The 23,431-nt window shown below is 37.2% G+C and overlaps 1 protein-coding gene across 1 annotated transcript in view; it reads right to left on the bottom strand.

The window, feature by feature from the left end:
• Nucleotides 1-20,566, bottom strand: part of LOC588549 (serine/arginine repetitive matrix protein 2) — a gene marked incomplete in the record, with an annotated part of 75,295 nt that extends 54,729 nt beyond the window's left edge. The window contains 1 exon segment of the mRNA XM_030991087.1: nucleotides 20,424-20,566. Within this exon segment, the coding sequence (XP_030846947.1) occupies nucleotides 20,424-20,449 (26 nt within the window).
• Between the last annotated feature and the right edge of the window lie 2,865 nt (nucleotides 20,567-23,431).

The following is a 23,431-nucleotide window of genomic DNA, read 5'->3' as shown; positions in this document are numbered from 1 at the left end:
CAGAAGGGATTAGACCACACAGCGAGGTCACTGACAGGTGGCTATCTCATTAACTCAGCTCTCAACTAACATAAGAAAAAGAGGATCATGGGGGACCAACAGGCACCGATTGGGGAAGTTTTCCATATAGAGGGAGCAAGTAGCTACAAGTAGGACAGTGGGGCTTTAACATAGAAATGGGTATATGGGACTAAACATACATGGCAAGACAGTTGGTCCAAACTTCTAGGCTACTTCTACATTGTAGTCATTAAATGTACACTGAATATAAGGGCATTTATAAGAAGCAAGCTTCCTTTACAGCTGATATTTCTACATTCTTCCAAACTAACACGAAGAATGAAAAACTCACATTTTTTTCTTTTACCTTACCCAGAACTAAACCTTCTCTTTAAAAGAGTAGAGGACTGAGAGAGGTCTATTGAAGCACTTAAGGAAAACCACAGAGATGGGGCGAGGCTATTGGCCCTTGTTTATTCAGCTCCACATTTTATATCGAGAAGGAATTGGAGTTGATTGAACCACAATATCAGTGTTTTCTCAAACCCGATTCATTCATTGCGTAGTTTACATTCGGTGCGTGTCTGCATATTAAAGCACATAGAGGAGAATACATGTACATGAAGACAAACAATGTTATTTGTTGTTAACATGAAATCGACATGTACAATGTTTGTTTCAATAATTCATGTCTTTCATTCAACATGTTTAAAGTCTATTCACAAAACGTTCAGAATCTTCAGAATTGTAATTCTCTTTCTTCGCAAGTGGCCATGAAGAGCACACAAAACACACTGTGTACCCTTAACATAACGTGCACTTTGCCCTTCAATGATAAACATCTCGTTTCAAGTAGTTCTGTGTACTGGACATCATACTATATTATAGGTCAAATTAGCATCGTTGGTGATCTAAATAAGGAGTTGTCAAACACCATCATCAAACTGCACACAATTACAAATATTGGGTGTAGAATTAAAAGCAATTCAGGGTTAAAGTTCTTTTGCTTGCAGAGTAAATGCAGCTTTTATAGATGTAAATAGTACCTTAAAGGATTGTACAATTTTCTCCTCCTAATTCACTGGGATATAATATTGTACATGTATACATAATACACATTATCAGGTATTACCTTACTAGTAATGCACCAAGGGTATTATATTCGCATTCTGAAATAGCTAGTGCTGTAGTCAAACGTTTAACCGTCCGGTATCCGACCGCCCATGGCGGATTCCGTTTTCAATTGGACGGTTTCGTTTTCCTGTTTTTTTTTTTTGTTTTTTTTTTTTTAAATTTTTTTTTTTTTTTTTTTTTTTTTTTTAAAGTTTCGATTTATGCCCCTCCACCTGGCACTATGCCTGGCAATGTCTCCCAGCTCAGTAATCGGTGTGATTACTTACCACTTGGAAACTAGAACAACACTCCAATTTGTCTGTCATCTTGGTTTGAAAGTAATCTTTGTAATAGATCTCAATATATATTCATCCAAGTGTAACACATGGTGTACCACAAGGTTCTATCCTAGGTCCTCTACTGTTTTTAATTTACTTTAATGATCTTACACATTATTCTAAAACGACATTGTTACTATTATTTGTGACTAGTTCAAAAGCACAAATCGGCGCCTTCAGTTAAATCACCTTCCTGCTTTTTCACACGGCAAAAAAAAAAAAAAAAAAAAAAAAAAAAAAAAAAAAAAAATATTTTTTTTTTTTTAAATAAATCGTTTAACCGAAAACCGTCCGGTTTTGACAGGCGGTTAAACGGAATTGGAGATATCCGTGATGTTACAGCACTAATTCAGATTACCATTTCTGATTCCTCCTCATCCATTAGCCATTACCAAAGGCCAAATTATCAAAACACCAAATGCACTTCCCAGTGGCAACCTCATCCCCAGAAGTGTGCTCTAACAGGTTTTCTGATACGAGCTGGCTCCAGGTGTACCGTATTTGCAGATGTCGATGCACCATAGGAGGATGCGTCATGTGTGTGTACTTTGAGGGTTGAGGTAGCCAGGACTGTTTATCACAGTTCTTTAAAGCCCAACTGCATTACTATAGCTACTTGCGCCCCTCTTTGTAGCAAAGAATGCGTAAGCGGTGACCATTGGTCCCCCATGATTCCCTTTTTCTTATGTTAATTGAGAGCTGATTTGATGAGATAACCACCTGTCAATGACCATGCAGGGAGGTCTAATCCCTCCTGGCCAAACTAGTGCAGATAGGCTTTAATATATGGGTAGAATGAAGGTCTATGGTTCTAATGAAAAATACTTTGATGCAATGCATTATTTTGTTGTAAACGCTACAAATAACCACTAAAATATTGTAAAAACCCAAAACATTCTCTAAACAATACATCTGCAAATCAACAAATGCACGTTTCACAGCAGATATTTTATGTAGAAACATGTAAATTGTAATACTGAAATTCAGAATTGCAATTCTAATACTATACATGTACATGCCATGAAAGAAATGAGGAACCGTACTTCGCAAAAGTATCATGTAGGGTTTATACACGTAGGAAAGTCTTTCTCTTTACATCATATACAGAATGGTTGCTGCATTTCTTTGAATGAATTATATGGGGGAGTCATTATTTTCTCTTTAAACAGGTGTGCCAACACTATTTGCTGCTCACATACATGTGAATGTGAAACTAATTACATTACTGCATGTGAAGAAGAAAAAAATCTCACCACATCCTGGCAAATTCCAAGGAAAAAAAATCCAGATCAAAACCAACCACCTGCACGAACATTCTTTTTTAACCAACCATGTGCAAACCGGATTCTACAAATCTACTTTCCTTATTGAATAGCCTACGAATCTCAAAATAGAACAAAAAATTAAGGAAATTTTTATTTAAAGAGAAGGTTGAGTTATTGGAAAGGTGAAAAATTAATTTGTGAACTAAATTTGTTTTACATTAGTGTGGAAGAGTATCATAGAAAAAAATTCTCCTGAATAGGATGGGTCTTCAAATGCCCTAATATTCAAAACATGACAAGCAACAGCTAAAGGTTGTTGACCTTGTCTCAAAGCTGTCTATAAAGGCCACCCCAGGAAACTGGCCACTGTAGACAGGTAACCTCTCTAGACAGGTTCTACATCAACCAATTTCTTCTTAAAGGTAAAGACCAGTTATGGTCATGCGATTGCATTGTGAAAGAAACGTTGTGGAATCGATCAGGAAAGGTTGATCATCTAGCATCTAGCACCTGCAAGGTTCTGGAATCATCAAAATGATAAGAAATTTGGTCCATTCTTCATAAAGTTACAAGCACTATACACAGAAAGATGTATATGGGACTACCCTATATCTCTCACAGACCATGAGAGAAACAATTTTACCAAATATATGAATTAGTAGGCGGTTTCCCGGCAAATTTTTTATCATCATGTATTAGTCAAAACATATTCTTTCACATGATTGGTAATGAGAGCTTCCATTTCATTTTTTGAAATTGGGGCGTTTCCAATACTGGTCTTTACCATTAAAGGGAGACAATTTAGATGACCACTATAGGCAGGTGGTGGCTGCTAAGATGGGTTTGACAGTACATGTATGTCCAGTTTGTGATGCCTGCACATTAACCTGTTACCTATTGGGACCGGGTGACCCCTATGGCAATGAGCAAATTCAGTGTGTGTGTATTGGGTTTTTACAGACGTGTATCAATCAGATATGATTATTTACGTCTGGGACCGACCTTTAAACGTCACCATCCGAAAGACGTGACTCAGTTTCGAACCTGCGTCCTCGGCTGAATCAGTTTGTAACTTCCACTTTTTAGCTGGATTACAGGCGCACGCCACAACGCCTAGTTGTCAATGGGCTAAAAAATAAAGTAAATATAGGGCAGGTTCTGTACAGTTACTTGAGTATTCCCATCATTTCACCAGTTGTCATTATGCATGCCATTCGATTGACCGTGAGTGGCTAAGAGCAATACTACACATTATGTCTTTCATCATTCACACATGCACACACACACACAACACACAAGCATGTCCAATATGATCGGGTCCTTGCGCATCAAAGAGAGAAAAAGAGATAGAGGGAGAGAGAGAGAGAGAGAGAGAGAGAGAGAGAAAGGTACAAATGTAGGTCTGCATTCGTTCAGGTCAGGAAAGCAGCACAGGTTTTAGGCAATGCTCAGGGGAATTTTCGGTGAGATGAAGGAATACAACATACATGCTCCGAGGGCAAAGGAAAGAGAAGAGAGAGAGAAAGATTCGGTCTGTCGGGATGCGAAATGTCAAGTTCAAAACCTTTGCCAAACCACCCATGCCAAGGCCCTGATGCCAGCCAGACAGTTTCATGTCAACAAAATTCAAACTGTACGCATGTTTGTACATTACTGTAGGCCTATATGTAGGCCTTGACATGTACATCTGAGCAATTGTACTACCGATAGCTAAAATACCTGTACCAGTATTTAAAATATAATAAAAATTAAATACTATGAAGGAGATTTTAATCATGATCCTCACAAAGAACTGTTATTATTGAGAAGAAACAAATTTGTTCACAAATAGACAAAAGGAAGATTCTTATTCTTTTTAAAATTAAAAAATAAATAATAAGAATGTCATTTCCTCCCATGTGAGAAAGGACCTTGTGCTGGCACGGGCAAAGTTGTATTGAAGCACAAATAAATTATTCCCTAGAGAAGAGAAGTCTGTCTCCTTTGGAAAATCGGTTTTGAATCTCACTAAATGCTATATGTGAACAGACATCATGATGAAATGGGCAAAGCTGTATTGAGGCATAAATAAATGAAATAAATGTTTCACTAAAGGGAGAGAACTCTTCTGTTCCTTTTTTTTTTTTTTTTTTTCCTTCTTCTTTACTCACTAAATGACATGTGTGAACAGACCTTGCATAGAAATGGGCAAGCTGTACTGAGGCACAATGAATGATTCACTGAGGGAGGGAGAGAAGTCTACTGTCCCCTTCGGACATGTTCTTTCTTCATCCGATACTCTAGCGTCCCCGTACCCATCCGTCCTCTTCCTTCCTTTCCTCTCCTGACCTCCTTACCTCTCATCTCAATTCTCTTTCCATCTTCAACTCCAGACTTGTCTGCCGCTCTCTGCATCTGTCCCTCCATCCCCAATATTCCTCACAAAATCATAATTTTTCCAAAAATAATGCTTTATTTGATCTAGTTATCTTCACATAGCAAAGACACAGCCCACCCCCTCATTCAGTCCACCGAAATTCATTCAATGGCTATACAAAAACTGCAGAGTTGTACAGGAATTAATTAATCTGTTCTAGTTCGAACATTATATAAAACGTCAAAATTATGTCATATAACGAAATTTCATATGACAAAACCAATATTTTACCATCATTTTGAATAGAAACTTAGTAAATAACCTGTGACCCACTCTCGTCTGAATGTACAATAACTTGGCGGGGCTTATCCGAGGGCGCAATGATCATCTGTCACATCAACCGACTTCTTCAAGACTAGTTTTGTTAATATACAACAGTGTTATTCAGTGTGTACGTCCCTTTCGCAATACGATGATTCTTTATACAACGTTTCTTCACACGAGTTTAGTACAGATTTCGGTGAGTCTGAACAGGCTACAAGATACAATTGAAACACTTCTTCACGTCTCTCACCGGAGAGTCATCAATGACATCATCCCTAATCCAAGGTCAAGGTGAACTCAAATGGAGTGCCCTGTAATTTCGCCATGGATTGTTTCCTGTCAACTAAATTTTTAAAAGCAAGAGGAAATCTGACGAGAATTACATCGCACGGTCTATCTTTGAACGTCTTTGCTTCTGCAAAGCATCTGCGGTGGATGAACAACTTGGAAGCTGGAAGAAGTGAATCCATGGCTTTAAAGTTACATGTAGCATCCATTCACTACATAACATGCTTCGATCACAATACGCCTGTTTACATTAGCCCGAGATTTCAAAATAGCCTGCTAATTGTTCTTGAAGTCAATCACTACTAACTCTGCAGTGAAGACACAAATAGTGAGCTATTCCACCTTTACTTTCGGGATAGATAAGCTCGAATTATCATCCCAGACAAACTATGGTTCGTTTGCACAAATATCCCACTATTTGGTCAATTACTTTTCTAAGTACACTGTATAGGGCTAACTTTTCAGTGACGATGACGATGCACTTGGACTATAAACATGTACAAGTACAGTATGTAGTAGGGTCTGGAAACAAGATAATCCCTTCAGCATGTGAGAATATCTTGGTTTTAGATAATGCAAACAGGGAAATTCTAATTCTGACTTTTTCTAAATAAGTGCTGATTGGTCTAAAATCCCAAGCTTCAGCTCATCAAGGCTAATGGGAACACACCCTCGTGTAATGACTAGGGCTTCAGCAGTTAAAAAAAGGAAGCAGTTCTCAGAAATTCACGTCATCTTGCCTTCTCCTTCCCTATTGTCGGAATGGCTTCATTAAATTTCAATGTCAGAGCAAGGTTTGATTTGAATGAAGCCAATTAAGTAGAATCAAATTTGCTGAGCCCAAGAACCCCATAAATATATAAACTTTTATCATACTAGCCCATTTCCTTTCGTAACTACACTTGACCTGTAGCTCAGAGGGCGGCCATTTTGGATTTGACCAATATGATCAGTGTGACAGGAGACCTTAAATCAATGAAAGAACATTATAATCAGATTCTCCGACCCCCAAAACTCCAGAAATATAAAAACTATTATCATACTAGCCCTTTTCCTTTTGGAAGTACGCTTGAACTTTAACTCAGATGGCGGCCATTTTGGATTTGCCCAATATGGCGGTTTGGTGCCCAATATGGCAAATTTGGTGCTTTTAGAAAAATCTGCACCAATCATCCCCTATTTAGCCCTAACAGCCCCCACTATATCTTTTATGTTTAATAATGGAAACAATCTTCATCGTCATTACAAACTGAAATTTTGGGAAGTAAAACACTTACTATACGTGCTTAAGCAGATTTCTTTTTTCACTTACGCAAATATATCCAGCTTTGCACAGACATTAACCAACAAAATTCCCTATTTTTTTTTTTTAATCACAATAAACGTGACGTCATTTTCAGAATACTTCCCCTTTCAAACAATATTATTTATGTGCATTGTTTTTATATATTTGCTTACATATAGATTGAAGGTCACAGAAGCCATAGTGGATGTACATTGTACATTGTAGGGCTTCATAGAGTACAAAAAGACAGACTCAGTGCTAGAAAAAAATTGTATTCATCAATTCACACCCAAGCGTGCTTTGTTTTTGTTGTGTTCTTTTAGAACTATTTGACATGGTTTTGATTTTTTTGATGAAGATAACACAAAATCTTGTTCAACAATATACAATGTTTACATATTTACATTGTTTTTATATTCATATAAATTAATTATACCTAGTCCTACATACATGTATTTCATAATGGGTCAAACTTCTGATTTAAAAAAAAGGCTGAACCAAGAAAATTAATTATCATATTGTCCTTTATTTTATGTTTTCTTCTTTTTCAGTTTCTTCTTTCAGAGGAAATTGAAATGGCTTCTTCAGTTTTTAATAAGCTTATTGAGAATCTTGGTTAACATGTTTTTATCAACTAGAATGTCTACATACTGTTAACTACATTGTGTCTACATTTACATCGAAATGGTGATTTAAAAAAATAAATAAATAAATTAAAAAAAGGTAAGAAATTTGAGATCATGTTCAATTGGGTATTGTTTTCATTATTGTTTTCTTCTTTCCCCCTTTTTTCCATCTTACTTTATGTGGTTTATTCACTCATCAGGAAACTCATCATAATTTTTAAAAACAATTTGTCTTTTGACACTTTGATACCTTTTTATGCAGCAATGGCTGGCACAAGAAATACTACCATCTTGCATACATAATGTACTACATCTACATTGTACATCTACATGTACTACAAAGCCTGACGTTGAAGACCTATAATTTCTTACTCAGCATGAGAAACATGTACTAGAGGGATATAAACAAAATAAATTATTCATAGTGCGTATGGATGTAGCTCCCCTAGTGGCCTACGTAACATTATAGAGCTTTATGTTAGGTGCCTGACATGCATACAGAATCTAAATTTCCAAAAGTTTTCATTATTGTATCTAATGTACATGTACATGTACCTGTATCAATCCTGCATGTACAGAATATTCTTCAAAGCAATCACATTATGTAAACATGTGTCCATTGAACTTCAAGAACAAACAAACAAAAAACTAAAATTGACTTGTCCAAAATGTACTTGAATTCATACAAACTTCATCAACATACAGTAATGAGATGTTGCTTTTGGGCGATTGTCGATCGGACACCTACATGACTTACATGTACTCTGATGACAATGGCCAATGGCTTTATTTTGTCAAAGATTTGGTTAAAGTTAGTATTATGAGAGAGCTTTAGGTAGCATTACATGTAGGTTAAGGGTCAGTTAAATTTCTTATTTTAATAAAATAAAGTATTATGTTTGGACCAGGGTCCAGGTTAGCAATCTAAACTGTGTTATAGTAAATATCACAAGAGCATTTTTCTAAAACTGTGTTATAGCAAATATCACAAGAGCATTTCTCTAAAAACCTGCTTTCAACACTGTGTTCTCAACAGATACAGGTAGATTTGACATGACCTGTTATCGACAGCTCTCTGTGTATTATTCCTCAGGAGAGGGATAGCTGCACCGTGATGTAAACACTGGACAAAAATAGCTCTCCCCTAAACTATGCGGTAATGACCATGACACACATGCATCACCTCCCTCCCAGAGTCCCACACACATAAATACATGTACAGTACATGTCTTAGGCATGTCTGACAGGCTATTGAAGGCAGACTCAGTCCATATGCAGTTTGTATTTTGCAATAAGTCTGCACTCAGTTCATACTAAAGGATACTATTAAAATTGTGGATTTTCCTGTGTTAAATTTCTCTCCATTTTTTTCTGAAGAGATCAAATGTAGTAAATTTGCTTGTAAATCTACGGAAAGTGGAACTACATCTAGGCCTACAATTCAATTGCATTCATTTATTTGTGTTTAACATCCCTGAATTAGTAAACAAAAACAGGAGTCAATAACATGATTCCTAATTACAGATTTCCACTCTAAATAGAGTGCAATGAAAAAAAATCACTTGCATAACCAAAATCTAAAAATACACAAGCCCTATCTTTCCTTCCCGTTTCCAAAAAAGACTTCATCTTGATTCCAACTTACCATTTACACAATAAAAACAGAAACCTACAAGTGCTCAGGCTTTAAATATAATATAATCCCCCCTCTCCGCCCCCCCCCCTTATTTTTTCATCAATTTCATTATAACATAAAAATCTGTCAGAAAATATCAATTTCATTTCTAGATATACAAGTACATACATGTATGTAAATAGCAGCTTTCATATTCCCCTCTAAAGATGAAAGAATTTAGTTTAACATAAATAATTTAGAATATCAAGTCACATGCCAAACCTGATAGCAATATGCAAATCTAAACTCTGATTTACAAGGCTCTACATAAAAATAAATACATTATGTAACTTCATAACATACGTGTTTCTTTATTTTTCAAGCAAGCAAGGTTATGTACATGTAGATTACAAAATAGTAATTATGAAATATGAAATTCACACTGGTAAATATCATAATAAAACATTAATTTTCCACTTATAAAACATAAATTGTCCACTTATAAAACATACATTTTCAACTTATAAAACACAATTTTTCAACTTATAAAACATATATTTTCCATTTCTAAACATTGATTGTTATTCCAAATATCATTGGTGATGATTTCCTTAACATTCCCAGACTAATTAACAATCCAGCTACTTCCGCTACCACGTTACAACAACCATGGGCACATTTAACATGATCAATCCCCATCATTCACATACAACGCAATGCATGATTCATCACACTGTACAAACCTTACCTGTAATACATCATGAGTTTAGTTTGTCACGGGGCAGCACACTCACTGGGAAGCAACAGGTAGAGGAGACATGCGTGTATCACACAAAAGATCTCACATGCACAGGATACCAAGGTTCCCATCATCCTTTCATCTCCTCCAACACGTTGCCAACAAGGCACAGAATCAAATCATGCGATTCCAATCTGATGAAGAAACCCTCTCTCCCGGGGTCTACGAATCAATACGCCAATGTTCTTTTCTTTCTTTCTTTCTTTCTCTCTCTCTCTTTTTGGCGCTTTTAAACATGCATGACTAGTGCGCCCCAATTAAACCACTCTTCCCGTCGTCAGTGGAATAATCTAGCTCTCCCTTTCCACAGCCGAGACTATCGTTTTGTGTGGAAAGCTTTCAAAAAATTCACAAGCACATCGTGGCCCGAGAATAAGACAGAAAATGTAATTACGCATTTCATAACTATAGAGCGGGATGCGGCATTTTGGTGAAGAAAGAAGAAGGAGGAAGAGATCCCAAAGAAATGGCTCACAGACAGACAGAAGAACTGGGATGAAATGAGAAGTAGAAATCAGTTTTGAACGTTGGACAGGCCTGCCCGCATTGATATGCATCAAGTCGACGTTTATACAAATGAAGTCTGGGCAGCCACGGAGTGGAAGCCACAAAATAACATTATGCATCGTGTAATGAGCATCTCGATAGACAGAGAGACAGAGAGAGAGAGAGATAAGAAAGAGATTGCATGAAAGGATGGAGTAAGCTCTCTCTCTCTCTATCCGGCATACACCGGCATTCACCTATTATGTAGATTGTACAGTAGCAGCAGTGTATTCAGCCTCCATGTACATGTACATTGATACATTATCTCCTTCATATACCATGTACTGTAGTTCTTTCAATAGCAAACCATTATATTGTACATTATAGAGAGGAGCATTGTTATCCTTTTGTATGCTGTGCCGCTTGCTGCAGACTTATCAAACATTAATTTATATGTGACCCTGAAATACAATGCCAATTGTTCCAGCATGCAGAAATGTACCAGTATAATATTTATGTCCTTGTAGCATAATACCCTCAAAAGGTCAATATGTGGGCATTATGTACAATATTGGGGATGGCTATAAAAAAATATATAATAATTTTGATCGGTTTCTTTTTTCTTTTTTTTTAGTTCATATGTTTTTGCTGTTACTCTCATGTAATGTTACATGTAATGAAGGCCTACGTGTACATGTACAGTACGTGTACATACATGTGACACCTCATTCTAAATTGTTGACTTTATTACAAAATTATCTCTATAATATTTTTGACAATATTAATATCTTAATCCCGCAGGAAAAAAAAAGATTAAAAAAAAGATCTAAAAAAATTCTGTACTTACACAAATCATTCTACACTTACTGATAATTGCAAATGTGTCATCATTATTGCTAAAAAGAAATATGATGTCCTACATGTACAGTTGTTGATGAAAAGACAAAAGAGCCAATGTTAGAATAATAAGGCAACTGGAAAAAACCCAATCAAATGCAATAATACTGCATGTACCTTTAATATATTATTGCCACAATACACAGCCGAGTTAGAGGGAGAAATACAACTGTTTACATTCCAACCCTGTTATTTGCTCGACTAAATTAACAAAATGGAACAAGCATTGTCAAGATTCATCACGATCGATCCGGCGAACTCCGCATCTCATTTTGCCCGATAAACTTATGACCTATAGATACGACTGAAGGGGCTCCGTGGAAATTTGATGAAAGAATAGGAATGACAACGTAAGATACTGCCTCAAGATCTTTTCCCTGTGATAACCAAACAAGTCAATGGTCTTATTATGACTAGCCTACATTGAAGAAATGCACCGAGCGAGAAGCCGTTTGTAATGTCGTCGACGAGCACACACACAGAATACTCCCACTCATCCAGTGTACACTGTATCTAAAGGTCACATTTATTATCAAAGTTATCATACACCTGTTGGTTTTCAACAACAAGAAAGATACAAAGAAAAAAGTCTTACCTCATAAATATGGATATAGTTTACTTGCGAGAGATTATGTATCCTTAAAGATAGCACTTAATCTAGCCAGGGATTGTTAAATCTTCCTTTGATATTTGAAAACACCAAAATAGAAATGCCAGAGTAAACAATATATTTATGTGAGTCTAAATTGCAAAGATGTACCTAAATGAGATTAGATGTATCTATTTGTTTTGCTTGAAAATTGTTTGCCTGCAATCTGATAATCAATAAAAAAAATCTATATGACACTGCATTTACGGCAATGAACGTGTCTACATGCACACACGTCAGGAGCAAAGTATAATTCATAGTGTTGTTTTATATTCAAATTTTAAATGTACAATCAATGAAATAATATTCAAAAGGGGAATGTTGAACTAAAAAAAAGTCAAAAAGTTTACAGGAATATGGAGAGTGATAATAATATGGAATTCCTTTAAAATTAGTCCTCAATTAAGGATGATATCTATCTACATTTACATGTACAAAAAAATGTATTTCTCTTGTTAAAAATAAATACTAGTTCTAATTGAAGGTAAATTATTAATTTGTATATATTGTTATTTATTGTTATAATCATGCGTGTTTCAATACTTACATGTAATGCGAATTAATAAACAATTTCAAAGTATTTCTTACTCATTTAAAAAAAATTAATATAACCTTAATAATTTACAGATACAAAATACCAGTGGCCTAACCTTGACCCCTTCCATGCTATTATTTTCACCTGTACAGCAGTACCTTCATACTGGAAATCAAATTAATTATTCATACCCATCTAGCGTGATGAAATTTTCATTGGTTGATGAAGCAGAAAGGATGGACCGTCAAATATACTGTTACAAGTAAATTTACCAATGACAATAATATGATGAAAAGAAAAATATGCCTGAATGAATGTACTACAGTGTACAGTACGTGTACATTAGATCTCATCATTCAAAAATTGAAGATCGTCACTTTATTGATGTCTTCTTTGTACAAAATAAATTCAAAAAATGACAACAAGGAAATCGTTAATAAAGGAAGAAAACAGCAGCATGTGAATGAATTATTCATTCTGGTGCAAACAGAAAACAGAAAATAGAAAATAAGGTTATATTCCTTCCAGCGCCATTGTGCAAAGTCCAGGAAAACAGGATTAGAAGGAATAATAGTCTAAACTGGATGTTTACAAAAATTTTGAATAAAACACAGCGACAGTTCATTCGAATCCAGATTGTTCTGGAAAAGGGAAACCAGTACGCTTTGATCTCTCTGGAACTTTTTTTTTTACCTTTGTGTTTTGGTTTTGTCGTAGGTTTGACGCAAATTGCTTTTAATAACAATAAATACGATCGACTTCTAAAGTCTTGAGGGAAGATCTAATGCTGACCCATCTTTGTATGAACTTTGCAAGGATGCAATCAAAACTCACTTTTTTAAGAGTCGGCTTCACACCTTAGCCACGTTAAATGATCAGTTTACATTTTTCTAATACCCCAGATGCAAAATTACAAGGATAACCCTGGGTGAATATGGAATGTACAATGTACACCAGCTGGGAGTAATCTTGTAATTTTCTAGGAAAATTGACACAGCATTTTCTGTAAATGTATGTAACAAATCGACCCTTTCAATATCATGAATGTACAGTGGTGTACAATGTCAGCTTAATGTACATGTTCATCACTGAGCTACATACATGTATGTACAATGAAAATACAGAAATGTGATGCATATCGTATACAGTATCACATACAAATCTGCCAGTTTATCACTTGTTGTTCTACATGGCATACAGTAGTAGTACGTCATGAAGTACTAACACAAGAATTGCACCCCACATATTTCATATTCCCATACTTTGTATGAACAGTTGGGCCTACCGGTACATTTAATTTTGTAGTCAACATACACTGTACATGTACGTTACATGAGCAGCAAGCTACATTGCACAACAAGCACACATCATTGCCATAACTCAGGTACTGTGCATGACACATGTAACGTATGGTGAGAATTGGATAGGCACATCGCTCCCCCCCCCCCCCTCTCTCTCTCTCTCTCTTTCTCTCTCTCTCTCTCTCTCTCTTTCTCTCTCTTTCAGGTTGGAGGTAATGTCCATGTACAATCTATATTCCTCATCTAAAATACATTGTATTTCTCAATTAATTTTCTCCAATCCAAAAGCAATTCAGGTTTCATTTCCATAATCGAAACTGACGAGACGCAAAGGAAGCCACAAATTAATGCCAAACAAGAACGGCATTAAATACACTTTCCAATCAACGACCCTCGGGGACACAAAATGGATTAAGCTAATGGAGAGAAAGGTTGCTGGGGTAAGTGAGAGGGGGGGGGGGTGATGTGAGGTATCACATTAGACGAATGTTTGCGGCGTGTAATGGAATCCCAGGGTGCTAAGAAGTGGGCTAAAAAGCTCAGCGGCTCTCTACACGAACCCGGATTTCTGCAGCCACTCTCACTAATCCGCTAACCCCTGTTCATAAGGGTAGCGGGATATTAGGCTGGAGGGGGCATGTGACAATGTTGCCATGCAAATGAGTCACACTTAAGGATTTGGCTCGGTGCTCTGGCTCCGTCCCGACGATGTCGTTCCATTGCATCTTGCGGCCGAGCCAACAGCTGTCAAGTCTGACTGAGAATCGAGGGCAGTCTTCCAGATCGGGCTGGCTGGCTGCTGCTGCTGCTAGCGTTTGAGTCACAAACCTAGATTACTGACATTCCCAAATTATCCTATTAGCCAAGGAAATTAGATGAAGTCCATCTACAGGTATCAGACAGTGAAGATCCTTTTTTTTTCTTCTCCTTTTCTTTTGTAAAATGCACGAGGCAAAGTAGATGAGGGAGGAATGACTTAAAGGTCATATAGATTTGAAATGTATACACTCTTTATGTAGTCTCACAAATCCAGGCATGTATGTAGGTGCGTTTAAGCTCAATTTTGAAGGCAGAATGAGCGATTTGAAACGCTCATCGTAAACGCTTATCGTAATCGCAGTTCCACGGTGTACTGCTCACTTTTCTGGCTCCTCCAGGCAATTCTCGCTGGGTGGCCTTAATTGGCCTTGCAGCTGGATTCGCAAACCTGCACTGTGCATGCTATATAGACCCACTAGAGGTCAGTGCGTTGACCCCATTTAAACGCGTTTACAAATTGTAAATGCACCTTTTTGTGTGTTTACGATCAACGATCGTGATCGCCCTTTTTCGGTGATTCTACAAAAGTGAGAAAGGACGCAACCGTGTTTTGAACTAAACGCGTAACAGATGCCAGAAAAAGTTGAGCACAAACATACCCTAAGAACATTGTACAGGTACAGTGTGTGTGGACTGTAAGGGACTGTATGAACATGCCCATACATTATTAACAAAGAGCTCTGGTAAATAAATAATAAAACACTTGAATATCACTGTGAGAAAATCGCACTAATACAACGCCAAATCCAAACAGGCGCTCCCGTGAACAGAAAAGTATTTCATTGTATACCTCAGTCACACTGCTGAACCAATTCCGCACCGAATCTGCACCAACTCCGCATTAACTATGCCCAAATCCAAACCAACCAATTTTTGGCCGTTCATGGTAACGTATCTAGTTTGTCCGGTCTGTTGTCGGTTTCATTGGTGGGACTGATGTATTAGACTGTAACATGCAATAATTACATGGAGCTTTTGAGGAAAGAAAAATTGTTGTATTTTTAACATAATGTAGGCCCTACATGTCGGCCTAAAGTTAAATAGTGCACTACTACAATATTAAACTCATTTGTATCAAGATAATAAACCGCATTTTGATTGGAATCCCAGAAGTATGTTTTACAGGCTGGCGGGATAAACTATTCTAGAATCCAACTCTATGACTCAGAGTCACGTGACGCGATTCTAAAAATAGCAAATGACATCTGCAGTACAGTTTGCTAATGTCACTGGGCTGTGATGCTGCAAGATCTTACACATGCCAGCGAATAAAAGACTTGGAGCGGAGAGCAATTTACCTCTTGACAACTCCGTAAAGTGCTCTTGTAAATTGAAAAAGAGCTCTGTTAAAAAAAAGCAACAATAAAATACCTAAATATAAGTGTGAGAAAATCGCACTCACAGTACAATGTACAGTTGTAGGAGGCCTTATAAGTGAAAAGAAAGAAAAATCCATTCATAAAACACACCAATAGTTTACAACGGTGTATGGCAATCACAGAATGTCTATTATCTTTTGATCTGTAGTTCTCTACTGTACAATAGGCCTTAATATACATGTAAGCATACAAATCAATACACAGATAAGATAAGAACTGTACAAGTACAATGCACAGTTCATGTACTGTACATTGTTCTAAAGACATAATTTTAGGTTTTGTTTTCTTAATTTGTTTACACTTGAGTTTGAAGGGCTTTACCACCTAACATGTATATTTAATTTAAAGACTGGCTTACTATTAATGCTTCAAATTTATTGGATGTTTCTTTCCTGGGTATCCAATGCAAGTTATTCCATTAACCTTTTATAAATTAATGAACAATATTTAGAATCCAGTCTCCATACATGTACATGTACATTACTTGTTGTTATGTTGGGCAAGACTCGGGCATGCTTTCCAGCTGTCAAGAACAACCTTGATTTTAAAAGTAAGCGTAAAATATGGATGTTTAATAGTGAACCTGTCTATTTACTGTACAAACATGGTGAATATATTTACACAGTGTACATTACATTACCTTCACAAAGGATTTGGACACAAAATTAATGGTAATCCAATCTACTTGTAACATGACACCTGTTTGCGCATTACTTACTTTGACATGCGTTGGAACAGCAGTCTTTCATATTACAGTGGCTTTCCACGTACCTACCATTTTACATGTACATGTACAGCAGGTCAGTAGTATACAATTGGCACATGTTGCAATGTTTAAATGGATTCATCGAAAGAGGTACAGAAAAGGGTAGCAAAAAGATTTTGTTTACCAACGTGCAACGGATACCATAAGGACTACAGCAACTGAATGAAGCCTTGAATACTACATTGTATGTATGTAACCAACATCTCTGTGTTGTGCACTGCATAAAACATGACGTGCATGCAATATTCAAAGGGTTTATGAGTTGTTTCCTACATGTGCATGTACACTGTACAGTATGTCATATTAAAATGTGTGACACTATTCCAGTGTATATGCAGATGATTATTAAGTGAAGGATACAATGTAGGAGACTTTTGACCCCTAGAATTTGTGGCTCTTTCCTTGAGATGCCACCTACAGTTTGAAGCCATAAAGGCAACACATTGTGTACTATGGAACTACAAATGTAAATTCATGTGTTTTCACATTTACCAATTATGCACAAGTAATAGCCATGTAATAGGCTGACCTCAGGTCATTGGCTTCACAGCTAATGACCTGAGGTCAGTGGTATTTATGCGTAAATTAAGATTGCGCCCATGCAAATGATGATGTGCGCGCACAACGCAGCACGCAGGCAGTGATGTCATCATAATTTGCATGGGCGCAATCTTAATTTACGCATAAATACATAACCCCTAGGTCATTAGCTTTGTTTAAAATGTCGCACACAACCGTAAACTGGTGTATTGTAAAATATGCAGAATTCAACAGGCCTCCCCCTCCCCCCCCCCCCCCATGATCTCTCTAGTAATAATCGTAGAGTGATTAACTGTTGCTCTTTGCTCAATGGTATTACGTATGGAGTACGCCTATACTGCATCTCACTGGCATCAATTACGACTAATGAGGTTTCACAACACACAAACACCATTCATTCAAGACCCACTGGACCCCTGTGTAGTCTTCATGCACAGACTCTATATTGTCATTTTTTAGACTAAAACAGGTAGAGCCTTGAGTCTCGCCGAACATCTCCTGTCTCTGGCTGTGTAAGGAGCAGCTACAATACAGGGTCTGTGGAGTGCAGTAGACCGTAAAGTCTTCATAGTCTTAAAGATCAGACAATGTTACACGTCCCAATCGACAACGGTTTACGCCAGCAAACTAACCCCCATACCCCAACAGTGAATCACTGTCAGCATGCAATGTTATGCAGACAATGAACTACAGTGACCTCCATAAATGATAGGCCTTGCCTGGAACTGCTTAAGTTATGTAGTATACATTGCAAGCAGATGTTGTAGACAGTGAAGACCAAGACTACATGCTGAGCAGTGCACAACCCGAGTCCCCACAATAGTCAATACACACTTGGGCAAACAGTGTTGTTGTTGTTGTAGACATACATATAAATGCACACGTAGGCCTATGTGTGATGCATATGTACATAGACATGTACAGACATGTAGGTATATTGTACATGTACATGTAATGTATACACCGTTCAAGTGCATGTACATTGTAGGCATCTATATGGATGGCAACACACCAAAGATTTAGTGTAGACCTTGACAATCTTTATGTCGGCAACAATAGCAATGATAAAGGGACCACAACTTACCAGTAATTCTGTATGCAGGACCTGTTTCTCGAAACCGTCATAAGTCTAACTTCTTGACTATCCCATTGAAACATTCAATGGGATAGTCAAGAAGTTAGACTTAAGATGGTTTCGAGAAACGGGCCCCTGTTTTGTTTGAAAGACTAAAAGGTTGTGTAATCTATATTACATAAATAGTTTACTTAGGCTACATGTATACTGTACAGAGGTTGATTTGTTGAGACTTGAGAGACCTACAATGGAGGTGAGGTGAGGTGAGGTGAGAGGGGGGGGGGGGGGGTCAAATGAATTTGTTGTACATGTACATGTATGCCCAGTCAGTCCACTGTGCAGTATAAAACAAATTTTCAAATTTACCACTTAAATTTTTGCACCATAAAATATGAATGCAGTCCTTGTGTCTGATAAACGTGGATTTAAGCTGACACTTACATTGTAAATGTTCAATTAAAAAAGAATCCTGATTCCTTTAGTTTTAAGCAACCAACATGCAAGTAGGGGATCTTACTTTTATTCTGTGTCCTCTAAAGTTTTGCAAAGTGTTTGTGTTTCATCATGCATATCATGCAGGTGCAGAAACGTAGCATAATGAATGTGGTTCAACGAACCACCCCCTTACTATCATATTTCCATTGTAAAGGGACGACAAGTTTATGAATAGTGTGGACACACCACCCACGCTTGTGTGATAGTGTGACCATATTTCAAGTGCGACTCAAGTTTGTGGACGGCCTTTATCTTTACAGTCTGCAAAAATTGATTCTTTCTAAATCAAGCCACCATTAATGGACAGAGGGACCAAAATTTACTTTGCCACTTTATTTTCTGTAAAATTTGAACAAATTATGAAGATTTTATCAAAGGATAGCAAATTAAGCATGCATTCCAATTTTATAAAAAGAATGTTACCTGACCACTAAGAGTCTAGAAATGTTCATTACCTGATCAACAACTTGAAAATTGAGAGATTTTACAAATGAGATTTTAACATCGTACAATATTCTGTCTTTCATTAAATGCAATTATTTTGCATAAATCATCCGTAAATTCTCGAGCACAAATTCTTGATTTTTTTTTTTTTTTTTATTAAAAAAAAGAATGTGTAGATCTAAGGCCTACAGTGTACATGTGTAGATGATCTATGTTGATTGTGTATTGAGCTGTATTCTACCCAATAATAGTATAAATTATCTTCTTTTTTGTGTGTGAATTTGATTAAACAACATTCAGCCGAAAGTATCAAAGACCAATTATGACATCTGATCTCTGAACACTTCTAAATGTGCTTGACCTGTAGTCACCCCATTCAAAATTAGGTTTAACAAAAATATTTGCAAAAAATAAAGTCTTGTTTCAGTAATAAAAACAATGCATATAATTATCTCACCCCTCCCCCTTTTTCGATAACCCTGACTGTAATATTCTACAGTCCTTTAGGGCAGGAAATATGGACAGCTGAGCAAAATGATGAGCAACTACATGTATTGAAATAGAAACCATGCACGCGTCCAGGCAAACTCAAATTCTGACTCGACCTCATCATGCTCATATTCATAATTTTTATCATAATGGAGTTTATAACATAACAATTTAAATGAGCTAAATCACAATATTGATACACATCCTTACATCATGAATAATAAGAGAATTCAAATGCAATCTTAGGCTACTCAAACACAACATCCATCCATGATTCCATGCCCAGCCAGACCCATTTATCCTACAACACAATTCACATTATCAGCAGCACTCGCCCTTTCACCTGCACTCACCGAAAACAAATCGCGCACAATCTTCACCCAAACGCAATCGAACTTTTGATTATAATTCCCTATTATTTCGATTGTGCTCCGTGAATCACATCATTCGATATTCCACATCAATCCTCATATATTATAGATTCGAATGTAATACAAATTAGCCGTTTATAATTTCATTAAATAGGTGTAATTTCTCACCTTTCTGTCGGATGTCTACTAGCCATGACTTATCCTTTCTACCGCCATCTTGTGAAGTTGATGACGTCATAAATGTAAAATTGCGTGTAGTGTTCGTAGGGTCTAATCGTTCGAGTGAGAAGCCATACATTTGCATCAAAATTGTACTATTTATTTCATCAGAATCATTGTCTAAGAGTAAATTTATGTTTAGATTGGGATTTGTAGATCTTTCTAGTTTAAATATCATTTCAATTATAATTCTTTAGCAATAAGAATTCGACGATGGAAAAGGGCCTTCCAAATGCGGACTGAGGTTTGGATGACATGGGTGTAAGCACAGGTTCCATTCATATTCGTACGCGAATATTACACACGCATTTGGGAGATGCTAAATTATAGGTTGTGGATTACATGTTGTTGTAAATCCCGAAATGTATTGTGCAAAAATAGATTGTGTGCTAATGTGTTGTGTAGACTTCTCCGGCTAAAAAAAAAATATATAGGTCTAGATATATATTTTTTTGTTAATTCATGTTTTTCAAACCAAGCATTGCAAGGGTCCTTATTTTGATATGATAGAAATAAGAAATGGAACAACGTGGTTTGCTCTCTTATTTCTGGATTAATTTAAGTATAATTATGTTATACAATTTTGAGTCGAAGTGGGTAAAAGGCTATACAGGAGGACATTCGAATAACTATTCAAAGGGAGGCATAATTATCTTGTTTCCCAAATGCTACGAGCCAACTCCTCTGCCCCCACTCTCTCAATCATCTTTACACCCGCTTTCGAATATGAAAATGAAAATATATCATTTTCCCATTGGTCATTATTTTCATTTATTTTGTTGTTGTTGTTCAAATATTTAATTAATAGAGCAGTCGATGTATTCAATTCAACTGCGGTTTATTAAAATACAAAATAGTAGTCTGGACTAATCGCACATGTAAAAATTGTCATAGAACTAGATCATCGATTGAAACTTAAAAAAAATTAAAAAAAGAGTTTAAGTACACGATCATTAGAGATCAAAATTACACTTGTATACAAGTATAAAAGTGCATTATAGCTTTGGAAACAAAATTCATCATTATGCGAAAAAGAAGTAAAAGTCGCTGGTTTAAAAATGTGGCTGAAAATTAGTTGACGTTTCCTAATAATGAAGTATAAAAGACAAATCATATTAAATTAACTGTTCCTAGACACATAATTATATGTGAATCAATTTTGGATTAGAAATGAGACAGATTTTTTTTTTTTTTTTTTTTTTGTTTTTTTTTTTTTTTGTTGTTGTAACAATTAACATAAAGAAAACTTGAAATGTTTAATATATTAAACATTATCTATAGATAATTTCCAATTGGTAATAAAGCACATGGATGGGAATCTTTTGCATCTAAGATTTCTTGTACATGTTTGCGTTATCATTAAATAGACCTAGAATAAGATGCCCAAAAAGTTCACCCCTTCCAGTCCATGAGATCTGACTCCTTGGACTTAACCCCCCCCCCCCCCGGGGGATATGCGGCATATGCGACCAGTGGCGGATCCAGGGGGGGGGGCCCAGGGGGCCCGGGCCCCCCCCCTTGAGAAAAAAATCATGTAAAATCACATGATTTTTACCTTTTTTGGGGGTTGGGCCCCCCCCCCTGGCGCTCAAGGGGGGGGTGCAAATTGAAATTTTTTTGAGGATCAAAAAAAAAAATGTGCTCACTACCCCCCCCCCCCCCCCCCCCCCCCCCCCACTGAGCGAATTTTTGGCCGGCGCGTTTTTCAAATTTTCGGGGGCAAAAAAAAAAAAAAAATTGTGCTCTGTACCCCCCCCCCCCCCCCCCCCCCCCCCCCCCCCTGAGCGACTTTTCGGCCGGCGCGATTTTCAAATTTTCGGGAGCAAAAAAAAAAAAAAAAAAAAAAAATTGTGCTCTGTACCCCCCCCCCCCCCCCCCCCCCCCCCCCCCCCCCCCCCCCCCCCCCCCTGAGCGACTTTTCGGCCGGCGCGATTTTCAAATTTTCGGGAGCAAAAAAAAAAAAAAAAAAAAAAATTGTGCTCTGTACCCCCCCCTCCCCCCCCCCCCCCCCCCCCCCCCCCCCCCCCCACTGAGCGACTTTTCGGCCGGCGAGATTTTCAAATTTTCGGGAGCAAAAAAAAAAAAAAGTTGGGCCCCCTCCCCTAAGAAATCCTGGATCCGCGCCTGTATGCGGCTCTAATGCATGGGGTTTTTTTTGTGCAAAAAACATGGGGTATGATTTAGTTGAACTGCAAAACATGCCCCCACTTTCTTTTTAGATATTGGCCTTATTAATGGGTTACTATTTTCTTCAGGATTAATATCGCACACATAATCTCACTAAAGTGAAAATTCAAGATGCAAAATCCCGCAAAAAATTCCCTATTATGGGTACCATTTTCTGCCCACATGACCCTAAAACATATGGGTACAGACGCTTGAACAGCCACACACCCTCGTCCAAATGATGAGTACCCCCAACCCGCCCACCCCGGTCTTAAAAGCTGACAATAAAAAGGTCGTCAGCTCAGTCTGAGCCGTCAGGTTAAGCCCCAAGAGCCCGGGAAAAGCGACCACAAGACAAGTCATTCCCCCATCTAGCCCATGCATCAACCTTTGTAAAAAGGAAGAAAAAAATTGCTGTTTTATAATTATTAATAACCTATACACAATTTTCGTCTGGATCGCGTTGTCAGGAACCTGGAGAAAATGTCCCCCCCCCCCCCCAATTCTAGCCCATGAACCAAATTTTGAAAGAATGAAGAGGTTTTGCTGTATCATACACATTTACAAACTGAAAACCTTTTTATATGGGACAGGGGCGGATTTTTTAATTCAGGGATCATGATTCATGAATTAAAAAATCCGCCAAAGTACCCTTTTACTAAACTTTGACCCCGCATGACTGCCTTCAAGCCTCCTATACTAAAAAATGTTCGATTCAACTCATTACAAATTTAGCTATGCAATTTTGGAAAGGGAAACTGTCATTTACCTGACGTACAATTCGGGGCAAA

Source organism: Strongylocentrotus purpuratus, unplaced genomic scaffold (assembly GCF_000002235.5).
Source record: "Strongylocentrotus purpuratus isolate Spur 01 unplaced genomic scaffold, Spur_5.0 spur5_scaffold_2, whole genome shotgun sequence".
NCBI classification, from domain to species: domain Eukaryota; kingdom Metazoa; phylum Echinodermata; class Echinoidea; order Camarodonta; family Strongylocentrotidae; genus Strongylocentrotus; species Strongylocentrotus purpuratus.
The sequence above is the reverse complement of the archived record's forward strand: the minus strand, read 5'-3'. Positions and strand labels throughout refer to the sequence as shown.